The 12477-nt window shown below is 40.1% G+C and overlaps 2 protein-coding genes across 6 annotated transcripts in view; one reads left to right on the top strand and one right to left on the bottom strand.

Moving 5' to 3' along the window:
• The window catches only part of ODF2L (outer dense fiber of sperm tails 2 like), a 409562-nt gene that overhangs the window by 227219 nt on the left and 169866 nt on the right, over positions 1-12477 (bottom strand). The window lies entirely within an intron of this gene.
• CLCA4 (calcium-activated chloride channel regulator 4) overlaps positions 1-12477 on the top strand; it is a 30551-nt gene that overhangs the window by 14730 nt on the left and 3344 nt on the right. Inside the window, exons 7-12 of the mRNA XM_001926978.5 lie at positions 513-740; positions 3173-3350; positions 4903-5009; positions 7519-7734; positions 8319-8586; positions 9865-10035. Coding sequence (XP_001927013.4) covers positions 513-740; positions 3173-3350; positions 4903-5009; positions 7519-7734; positions 8319-8586; positions 9865-10035 — 1168 coding nt within the window. The remainder of the gene's footprint in view (positions 1-512; positions 741-3172; positions 3351-4902; positions 5010-7518; positions 7735-8318; positions 8587-9864; positions 10036-12477) is intronic.

The raw sequence follows: 12477 nt of genomic DNA, 5'->3' as shown, positions 1-12477 counted from the left end.
TTGTGTGCTCAGAGGACGATGATCAGCCTGTGTTCATTACTCTGCTACACGTGTGTTTCCACAATACACACAACTATACTTTTAAATTTTATCAATTAAAAACATATTGCTCCCTTTAATAATACCACCTACTATCAACAGAAAGAAAATTCTTTTTCTTTTTTTTGTCTTTTTAGGGCTTCACTCAGGGCATGTGGAGGTTCCCAGGCTAGGGGTCCAGTTGGAGCTACAGCTGCAGGCCTACACCAGCCACAGCAATGCTGGATCCAAGCTGCATCTGTGACCTACACCACAGCTCACAGCGACGCCAGATCCTTAACCCACTGAGCAAGGCCAGGGATCGAACCCACAACCTCATGGATACCAGTCAGGTTTGTTACCACTGAGCCACGACAGGAATGCCTAAAAAGAAAATTCTTACTAGCAAATTGTGTTCACTCATTTTGTGTGATGTGCAGTTATTTTCCAGGCAAAAATCACTTGGTTGTTTTTCTTATCCCTTTTTTATTCAGAGTTCTAACCGCCTGAATCGAATGAATCAAGCAGCAAAGTATTTCCTCATGCAGATTGTTGAAAATGGATCCTGGGTGGGGATGGTGCACTTTGACGGCACTGCCAGCATCAGAAGTGATCTAATCCAAATAACGGGCAGCAACGAAAGAGACAAGCTCTTGGGGAGCTTACCTACCACTGCTAATGGAGGCACTTCTATCTGCTCTGGGATTCAAACAGCGTTTGAGGTGAAAAGCATACTTCTAAATATAGGTTGTTTTTATTATTAGAACATCTTTATGTAAAGGGATGCTGCAAATATTTACTGCCTAATTTTAACATAACTAATTCTAAGAAACAGAGTACTGAGCACGTGCAAAACCCCAGTTCTTGATTATTTAATGGATTGGTGAGTCAGTGACTAAACTAATGGGTGAGTAAATGACTATTACAATTCCACCGGAGCATAAGCCCCGAGAGGTCACAGACTGTCCTGTCACCATGCAGTGGTCAGTGCTCAGTAAGTGTTAGTGAAATAAGTAAGAGTGTTTGGGCAGCAAAAGTCATCAGGTTTTACGGCCATGCGGCAGGTTACACGGTGTGATTTCAAACTGGTCCACCTCATCTCAGTTTCTGTGACATTCTGCTACGGCAATCCAGTGGTATCCTGCTAAAGCGGATGCAGCAGGAACCACAGCAAGACCTGCGGCAGGAAGGAAGGTTAGTCCCTCTCAGGGTCGGGCACACCGGTCAGAACGGAAGCAGGAGTTTTAACATCAGAGTACGGGCTCTACTCCTTCCTAGCTCCGGGATCTAGGCCAGTTTTCAGTCGCTTTGGATTCTCAAGGCTTTATCTATAAACTATAGGCAGGTAAGAATGCCTATCTCAGGATTACTGTGGGACCAGTGAAATATTACATGTTCACACCTCGAACAGTATTCATTACACAGCAAGTATATAATTCACCATAACTATTATTATGAGTCTCATTTTTATCCAAATGATCTTCAGTTCAGAGTTAATATCAATTGCGTCATTTTTCTGATTAGAAATCTTCACTGTCTGCTAATAATTTATACAATTAAGTCTGAACTCCTCTGTCTGATGCTATTTAAGAGCTTCTCATTCTCTGATAAACTTGCCCTCACTTTTTTCTCACTTCTCCCCTCCCAATGCTCTCTGCTCCCAGCAATTTATGTACAAACTGTTCTGCCAGCTCACTATGTACCAACAGCCTCCATACCTCTCCTCATGCAATTTCTCTGCCTTAAATGTTTCCTTCCTTCCGTTGTTGGAAATCCTGCTGTTAAAATCCTACTAATTTTACGAAGTCCTTGCTCCTTCACGTGAACTGTCCTGCTACTTCTGAACCTATTAAATCTCCCTTTTTATAAGGTGCATGGCATTCCTGCTGTAGCCTTCTAACATGAAGTCCTGGGTTCAAACTCCAACTACCACGTACCAGCTTTCTGCCCCAAGCATGATTCGTCACTTCACTAGTCTTCAATTACTTCATTGGTATAATGGGATAGTGGAAGCTATACCATTATAATTCATTCAACATATATTTATTATGGGGAGCCGAGAGCTAACACGGTATATTTTTATTCCACAAATATTTATTTATGTGCCAAGCAAAGCTTGCATGCCAATCCAGTGGGGAACAGACAATAATCAATCAATCAATCAGTTTCCCTCAGCAATAACCGAGGACTGTGGAGAATGGGATGAGCAGGAACTATGCAGAGTGGTGTAACAGAGTAACCAGGAAGACAATGGCACCCCGACTTTAGGTACAGGGCCCATCTAGGCTCTCTCTAAGGTGACGTTTAAGCTAGGATTTGAAGGGTGAGAAGGAACCAGTGGCTCAGGCAGAAAGGAAAGGAGCTCAATTTCAATCAGTCGTGTATTCTTGGAGCACCACCAATATGCTTAGTTTTCTGCTTGTAAATATTAGAGGTGACTATATACAAGATCCCTGACCTTGACCTGCTTAGAATTTTCCATCTTTTCCTTATAAACATCTGAGAGGTCCCTAATTTGGAATCATTAACTTAAAAAAAAGTTGGAGTGGACTCTTCAGCTGCCCCGTGACATATGGAAGTTCCCAGGCCAGAGACTGAATCGGAGCCAGGGCTGTGACCTACGACTGCAGCAACGCTGGATCCTTAACCCACAGAGCTGGGCCAGGGATGGAACTGGCGCCTCCACAGAGAGGAGCCAAATCATTAACCCACTGTGCCACGGAGGGAACTCCTGAGGTGGACTCTTAATGCCTCCAGCTGTAAGTGCAACAGACTTTATACACGGAAGGCTTGTTGGAGGCACTCTAGTCAAAGACAGCATAAAATATTTAGTGTCACACTCTGCCATTATATTTTGGTGTCTGGTTGCCCTGAGTCCCCAGACTGAGATGTCAATGACAATTAACCCAAGTAGAACTATCCATGGCCCTGCTCCCAAAAAACTTCATTTGAGCAAACATTCCCTACAGCAAGTGGACAGGAAATAAAGATATGTTTAAGTTCCCTGAGCGAAATTTTTGACTGCAGATTCTAAGATTTTTAAAAAGCGCTCTCTTTTCCTGCACACTTTATTTTCTATGTACATTTTCCCTAATCTTCCATAAGTCCTTTTGATCTAGGGACACTTGTAATAATGCTCTGGTTATATCTGCAGGTGGTTAGAAAACTTTACTCACACACAGATGGATCTGAAATAGTGCTGCTGACTGATGGAGAAGACAACACTGCAGGTGCTTGTGTCAATGAAGTGAAACAAAGTGGGGCCATCATTCATTTTATTGCTCTGGGACCAAGTGCTGATAAAGCAGTCATAGAGATGAGCACGGCAACAGGTAAAATGTGACAGATATTCTAGTTCTTTGAGAGCAGTGCAGAAGTGTACAGGGCGACAGACAACTCAACTTCTCTTGAGCTCCTGCTCGGCAGGTGCTGTGCCAGCAGCCTGGGATCAGAGTTAAACCACACTGATTTCTCTTCTCAAGGCCCTCCCAGTCCAGCCGGCTGGAGAGACAGATAAAACTACTAATAAGCAGCATAATCAGAAAACACTCCTTCATAACAGGAGACGTGCACAGGAGTCAGCACTATGTGAGCAGAGGAAGCCTTTAATTCTGCCAGGGCTGTAGAGTCGGGGAAGACGGCATGAGAGACGAGGTGACACTGGAGCTGGACACCGAATGAGGGGCTTCCTTTTACTGGAGGAAAGAGGGGAGGGAAACGAGCAGGTCGTGACCCAAAAGTCGCATTGGGATGAAAACGCAAAAGGCACACGGATGGGCTGCGAGAGATCCCGTGACCAGGACCCAGACTGCGGGGCAAGGGGAGGGCTCAACAAGCTCAGCCGAAAACATCGTTTCTAGATTAACTGTGGGGTAGGTATTGTCTTAGATACAGGGATGTGATGAAACAGACTACGTGTTTCCAGGGCTTCTTACACACAGTTGAGAATGCATGATTTATAACGCTGTGAATATCAGTTATTGCATTGACTCAAACCTCTAATGTTATCTAATACGTACTGGCTTTTTAATACTTAATTATACAAACTACTATCATTACAAAGTAATTTTTCATAGCCACTGCAAAGTTTTATTTCTGTTCAAAGCGTCCACCTAAAAGCAGTGCTTTTGTGGATTTGTCTCTGTTGCTGACCATTTTCCTATCTCCTCATTGCCAGCTGTCGTCAGGATACCTCCATATGAAAGCTCTTTAACCTTTCTGATGTTCTGATTCTAATCCACTGTGGCTGGAAAACCTGAAAGCTGACACTGTTAGAACTGTATCTTAAGTGAAACTGAATAATTCCCCCAAAGGGCTGTATGAAGTCTGTGAGCTTTAATAGAACTGTAATGTCTTCTTTTGTATTCTATGATTATTTAATGATTTTCAGAATAGAAGATTTCTGTAAGTGGGGTTGAAGGTATTTTATACCTTTCTAGTTATGACTATTTATTTATTTATTTATAACCTGCGGCATATGGAAGTTCCCAGGCTAGGAATCAAATTGGAGCTGCAGCTGCTGTCCTACACTACAGCAATGAGGGATTCGAGCCACATCTGTGACCTGCACCACAGCTCACGGCAATGCCAGATCCTTAATCCACTGAGTGAGGCCAAGGATGGAGTCCATGTCCTCGTGGCTATTAGTCAGGTTCTCAACCCGCTAAGCCGCAATGGGAACTCCCTAGTTCTGACGATATAAATTAACATTTCTGAAGTCATCTTTACACCTCTCTGATTTGGGTCCATTTTTTTGGGGGGGGTCCATTTTAATAATACATACTGAAACAAGGATTTTGCTTACCGCGTTAGCTTATTAATCACTAAAATGTGAAAAATACTTATTTTCTAGAAAGCAACCCAGTTAATATATTTACCTTTTAGGAGGAGTCCATTTTTATGCTACAGATGAAGCCGAGAACAATGGCCTCATTGATGCTTTTGGGGCTCTCGCATCAGGAAACACCGATATCTCTCAGCAGTCTCTTCAGGTCAGAGTTCAAAGTCCTTGGGGTTTTATTTGCATTTACCCATAACCAACAAAAATAATTGGATGATATAAGCTTTGAGTCCTATGTTTTTCTTAAAGTAAGTTTTAACTAAAATTTTAAAGATCAGTCTTAGGTAGAAATTATCCTTTAGATGTGACCAAATTAACTGTAAAATGGTGATATAAGCAGTGAAATATCAGATGTATTTTTCCTTTCTCATAGGATTTAGTTAAGGGATGAAATCAAATCCTAATAATGTTAAACTTTCCACCAAAAATTGACTTTGTCCAATAATATAGAATCAAGTTTTCTATGAATGCATTAAAAAGCTCATGCTTCCAAGTTCCCCAACTTTTCTGCTATATTTAAATTAGATAAATGAAATCAATAATGTGGTTTGTAAGTAGAAGGAATGTATCTTAGAAATAAATTTTCATGATAAATGGACTGAACAGTCATTGCCTATCTATAGGCATAAGATTTATCTTAACTCTTCAATCACTCTTTCCACTAGCTTTTTGTTTTATTCACCTTTCTTCTCTCTATTCACCTCAACTCCTTTTCTCATCTGAGTTTCAGTAACACCACTATTTTCTGATTCTTACACTGAAAAGCTTTTAGTAAATTGATTCTTCTTTTTTATGTCCTGTGTAAAATGTCAACACAGCCTATTTTCTTCAAAATATATTATTACAAAATTCTATTTCCATCTATATCCATTCCAAGTCAGTATCACGTGACTTTAGCCAAGACATCTGTCTTCCAACTTCCGATTCAAGTCAACTGCCTACGTTAAAACCTGCCACGATCACCTGAACAAACCTAGTTTCCTCTACTCTCAGACAAGGAGGAGGACTGCAGTTATAGGATGTAAGGTTAGGATAATACATGCAGACTGATTAGGGATCTGGTTTGAAGCTTCACTCCGCATTCAGATTAAACACTGGTCTGAGATCTAGGTTGGTAGCATGCATAAAATAAACTGAAGGAGAATAAAGCTTATATCTGAGGGTTTCACCATGGTTGACTGAGAGAATAATGATAGAAAATTGAGTAAAACTGACAAGTAAGGAGAGATAACTGATTTTGAGGATATTATTTTGTGTTTTGTTGTAATCTTGGTAATTGAGTGAATGGTAGGATACTAAGATGGAATATTCCAAAGGAATTTTAAAATATACGAGAAGAATGGGAGATCCGTTACAAAACAGACATTTGCATGCAGAAGGTATAAACTTTGAAGTTTTGAGAATGGAAGGGTGAGGCAGAAAGTTCGGATCCACTCACATGAAATGCCTAAAGGTTCGCAAATAGAGAAATAATAAAAGGAAAGCACATTTTGAAAGGTGAACCTGGATTTATGTGCGTGGGCACCTCTTGGGAGAGAATAGTGACAAGACAGAGGCATGTTATAACAATCCGAGTGGATAGGAACTTGGATTTGGACGGTGTTGCTGGGATATAGAGGGAAGACCTCATCTCACCCTTTATTTAGTTGTTTTCCCACAGTACTATGATGAGGTTGAGCCTTCTGCCTTCTTAAACCTTCCCGAGGAGAAGGCTAAAACTGTCATTCACATCCCAATTCGACTCTGATAGTAATGCCTTGCCGACTTAGATACGCCCACTTAACACACGACCGAGCCATCGGGTTCAATGGCAGAACGCTTGTCCTACTATCAGCACTGTGCGATGTGGAAGTGGGATTGCTCATCGCTCCTCAAGTGACACCTCTGGAGGAAGAACTTTTTGGTCAGTGGATAAAGCTGGCTCTCCTTGCTGAGAATGTCCACAAAGACTCAAAGAACTTTCCTTTTAGCACCTCTCGGAAAAAAGTCCTATCTTTCACTTCTCTTTTTGATTCCAACTTTCAGAGACATTGGTTTTCCCTCTTTCCACATTTACCCCCTAGTGCTACATGCTCTCTAATGTGTGGAAACTTACTTCAAGACTTCACATCAGGAGAATAGCCCTAAGAGCTTGTCTCATTATTTGCTGGTCCTGATTTTCTCTCTTCAGGGCCTCCCTTACTGTGTCTCTAACAAATAGTTAAGTCACCATCGTCAAGGATTTCTTTTCTTTTAGATCATCATGAAGATGGGCAAACTGAGAGCAGTGTGCATGTGCACACACACACACACACACACACACACACACACACACACCTCTGCAAACCCTTCTCTAAGGTTGTAGCACCCACTAATGCTAAAGCCTGAAGTCTTTGCCAAGACAACTGGACAATAATAATAGGGCCATACCTCTAACTGTACAGCCCAGTCCCCTGCTCCAATGCTTTTATTATATGCCATCCTGTTCTCAGACTCTATATTTCCACATTTTCTGACTGTCAACTGTCACATTTCAATGACCTTTCAGAGAGACCACAAGACTAAGGTGGTATGACATACTTAAGTTTGTTCTCAGGCTAGAAAGTAGGAACTATGCTAAAGAAAGAAAAAATAAAATCACTCTATTCTCCAGTCATTAATTTTTTAATATACATAAACAGCTTGAAAGCAAAGGACTGAAACTCAACAGTAATGAGTGGTTGAATGGCACTGTGATAATTGACAGCACCGTGGGAAAGGACACATTCTTTCTTGTCACATGGGTCCAACAACGTCCCGATATTTCTCTCTTGGATCCCAATGGAACACTGATGGGAAGCTTCACAGTGGATGCCGTTTCCAAAATGGCCCATCTCAGTATTCCAGGAACTGCAAAGGTAAGCAAGCAAGCAGCTTGCAGACGTCCGTGTAAATTGTCATACAGCTGAAAGTACATTCTTTGATATCATAAATGTGCGTGCCAATACTTGCATCATCTTCAAAATTAAGATAAAATAGAATATGCTTTCTATGTGTCATGGTCCTTAAGATTACAGGGGTAAGAAAACGAAAATAACTTATTAATTAGGAGGAAGGAAAAGAAGGGGAAAATTAGGTAGACTAAGAATAATTTTGAAGAGGCAACATGGTGTGTAGATAGCAACACATTCATCGCTGGGTACCACCAGATCCTAGGACCTGTGGGATTTCAGGTCAAAGAGCAAGGTGAAAAACAGGGCAAACTTTTCAAAACCCATCTTTCCCAGCTGAGATCCCACAGCGTTTGGACACTAAGCAACATGACAGTCAGGATGACCTGTCCGGGCTGCCTCAGGTCTTATCCTTTTCCCTCAAAACTTCAAACTCTCAAAACCATGTGTATTATGAAACACACTTATAAAATCTATTTTAAAGTGAGATAATGGAAACCCAGAACATAGTTTGATCTTGGATACTTAATATATTTCCCCTGAATTTTTAGGTGGGTGTTTGGACTTACAGTCTTCAAGCAAAAGCAGACGCAGAAACATTAACAATTACAGTAAATTCACAGGCATCAAATTCTGCTGTGCCCCCAATCACAGTGAATGCTAAAATGAATAAAGACACAAGCAGCTTCCCCAGCCCGATGATTGTCTATGCAGAAATTCTACAAGGGTATATCCCCATTCTTGGAGCCGGTGTGACTGCTTTCATTGAATCAAATACTGGGAAAAGAGAAGTTTTGGAACTTTTGGATAACGGCGCAGGTACCTAACAGGTTTTTCTGAATAAAGCTATATTTTCATATGTTATGGGGTCCCTGTGGCAGTGTGGGGCAGAGGGACAGGAGCCAGAAAAATCGGTACAGATTATGGATAAACAGCAAGACAAGCAGGACATTCCATCCAGGTAACACCTACAAAATGATTTGAAGTCTCGCACATAGTAAGCACTCAGTAAGTGTTATTTACTGTCATTATTGTTTGTCATCTAGACAAGCAACATCTGTCATCATATAGTAAGGCCCCCTTCAAGAGATTGGGGGCAACATAAAGAACACTAAGTATTTGTTTCTTAGGGGCACGTCATCCAGAAAGTCTGGCCAGAGAGAATGAAACACTAGCAATAGTATGGAATTAAGTGGTATAATTTGGGGCCCTGGAAGGGAGGGGGGTCAAGAGTAATTTCCCAACAGTTGGGAAAATTCACATACAGTCTTGGGAACTGAGGCCCAAGGGCAGGCAGACCTGCAGTAAGAGAGGGGGGACGTCACTGGCCATCATCAAATACCAGATCTGACTGGGCGGGAGCAGGACACACAGTGTTAGTCATGCTCTGTCAAAGATACTTTTTTGGGGAGTTCCCATCGGGGCTCAGCAGTTAACGAACCTGACTAGGATCCATGAGGATGCAGGTTCAACCCCTGGCCTTGCTCAGTGGGTTAAGAATCTGGCATTGCCATGAGCTGTGGTGTAGGTCTCAGATGCAGTTCGGATCCCGTGTTGCCCTGGCTGTGGTGTAGGCCAGCATCTCCAGCTCTGATTCAACCCCTAGCCTGAGAACCTCCATATGCTATGGGTGGTGGCCCTAAAAGGACAAAAAAAGAGATACTTTTCCTTTAGTGGGGACCCTTTTCATTTGAATAGAGAGATGACATGATTATATTTAGGTAAAGTAAGAGCTGCAAGCAAACCATTAGGCTGTGAAATGGTAAGAGCACTATAGTAACGGGCATATAAGTGGAAAAGATGAAAGTACTTATACATACACAGCTATCGGTGTGTAAGTGTGGGTAATATCATATATGCATATGTAATATCATACATATAGATGTGTATCTATAGATACAAAATGACTCTAGGAAATCAATCCAACGAGATACTGGATGGCAGAGCAAAATGGAAATATTTTCTAAAGGGTCAATCACAAAGTAGGAAGCCCAATCAAGTGGATATGCTTCTAAAGCCCATATGCTTGGCTTAGAAAATGCTTAAATTTCTCATTTTCTTTAAAATAGTAATTTATTCTTTCACTTCGGTAACAAGGTGCTGATTCTATCAAGAATGATGGCGTCTACTCAAGATATTTTACGGCTTATTCAGAAAATGGCAGATATAGCTTAAAAGTACGGGCTCTTGGAGGAGCAAGTGCTGTCACACGAAACTTAAGGCATCCATTGAATAGAGCTGCATATATACCAGGCTGGGTAGTGAATGGTGAGTAACATAATATCTGAAACTAAGTGATGTCCTGAGTAATTGAGAGTTGATATGATTAAGGCTTCAAGTATTTTACAACTCAAAGTATAGCTTTTCCCATTTCTGGAATGAAGTTCTCAGTCATACTATGGTTTGCCTCCAAATTAATCTAAGCTTTAATCCAGTGCCTGGCATCTAGTAAGCACTCAGTAAATGTCAGCCATTATTATATTTGCTGGAGCCTCTTACCTCTATCAATGGTAATATGACACACTCCAGAAGAGACCACATCTTGTGCCATAAATCAAACCTCAGTAAATTTAAGAAAACTGAAATCTCCTGACCACAATGCTGTGAGACTATAATTCAACTGCAAGAAAAAACTGCAAAAAACACAAACAGGTGGAGACTAAGCAATATGATACTAAACTAACGATCACTGAAGAAATCAAAGAGGAAATCAAAAAATACCCACTGACAAATTATAATGAAGATACAATGACCCAAAACCTATGGGACACAACAAAAGCAGCTTTGAGAGGTAAGTGTGTAGCAATACAATCTCACCTCAAGAAACAAGAAGAGTCCCACATAAACAACCCAACCTCACACCTAAAGCAACTAGCAAAAGAAGAACAACCAAAACTCAAAGTTAGTAGAAGGAAAGAAATCATAAAAATCAGGCAGAAATAAATGAAATAGAGATGAAGAAAACAATAGAAAATATGAATAAAATGAAAACCTAGTTTTTTGAAAAGATAAAATTGATAAACCTTTAGCCGAACTCATCAAGAAAAAAAGGGAGAGGATTCAAATCAATAAAATTAGAAATTAAAAAGGAGTAATTACAACTGATACCACAGAAATACAAAGGATCATAAGAGACTACTACAAGCAACTATATGCCAATAAAATGGACAACCTAGAAGAAATGGACAAGTTCTTAGAAAGGTACAACCTTTCGAGACTGAACAGGAAGAAAGAGAAAATATTGATAAGCCAGCCGCAAGTAGTAAAATTGAAAATATGATTTAAAAACTTCTTAAAAAAAAAGTCCAGGACCTGATGGCTTCACAGTCACATTCTATCAAACATTTGGAGAAAAGTTAACACCTATCATTCTGAAATTCTTCTGAAAATTTGCAGATGAAGGAACACTCCCAAGCACATTCTGTGAGGCCACCATCACTTTGATATCAAAACCAGATAAAAACACTCCCCAAAAAGGGAAAACTACAGGCCAATGTCATTGATGAACATAGATGCAGAATAATCAACAAAATATGAGCAAACCAAATACACCAATACATGAAAAGGATCGTACACCATGATCAAGTGGGATTTATCCCAGGGTTGAAAGGACTTCTCAATATACGCAAATCAATCAGTGTGATAAACCACATTAACAAACGGAAGAGTAAAAACTCTACGGTTACCTCAATACATGCTGAAAAAGCTTTGGACAAAATTCAACATCCATTTATGATAAAAACTCTCCAGAAAGTTGGCATAGAGGGAAACTACTTGAACATAATAAAGGCCATATGACAAACCCACAGCTAACATCATTTTCAATGGTGGAAAGCTGAAAGAATTTCCTCTAAGATCAGCTGGAAGACAAGAATGTCCACTCTTACCACTTTCATTCAACATAGTTTTAGAAGGCCTAGCTATGGCAATCAGAGAAGAAAAATAAATAAAAGGAATCCAAATTGGAAAAGAAGTAAAATTGTCACTATTTGCAGATGACATGATACTATACGTGGAAAACCCAAAAGAAGCTGCTAGAAAATTACTGGAGCCAATCAATGAATTAGGAAGAGTTGCAGGATACAAAATTAACACACAGAAATCTCTTGCATCTCTATACACTAACAACAAAATATCAGAGAGAAAAATTAGAGAAACAATCACATTTGCCATCACATCAAAAAGAATAAAGTACCTAGGAATAAACCTACCTAAGGAGGCAAAAGATGTATACTCTGAAAATTATGATGCTGTTTAAAGAAATCAAAGATGACACAAATGAAAAGATATTTCATGTTCTTGGACTGGAAGAATCAATATCATCAAAATAACTATACTACTCAAGGCAATCTATAGATTCAGTGCAATCCCTATCAAATTCCCAATGAATTTTTTTTACAGAACTAGAACCAAAAAAATTCAAAATTTTTATGGAAACAGAAAAGACCCCAAATAGCCAATGTAATCTTGAGAAAGAAAAACAGAGCTGGAAGAATCTAGGCACCCTGACTTAACACTATACTACAAAGCTACAGTTATCAAAACAGGGTGATACTGGCATAAAACCAGAAATACAGATCAATGGAACAGGTTAGAAAGACCAGAAATAAACCCAAGCACCTACAGATAACTAATCTATGACTAAGGAGGCAAGAATATACAGTGGAAAAAAGACAGTCTTTCAAAACATGGTGCTGGGAAACTGGACAA

Source organism: Sus scrofa, chromosome 4 (assembly GCF_000003025.6).
Source record: "Sus scrofa isolate TJ Tabasco breed Duroc chromosome 4, Sscrofa11.1, whole genome shotgun sequence".
Taxonomy (NCBI): Eukaryota; Metazoa; Chordata; class Mammalia; order Artiodactyla; family Suidae; genus Sus; species Sus scrofa.
Note: the sequence above shows the minus strand (reverse complement) of the source record. Positions and strands in the feature narration are given on the sequence as shown.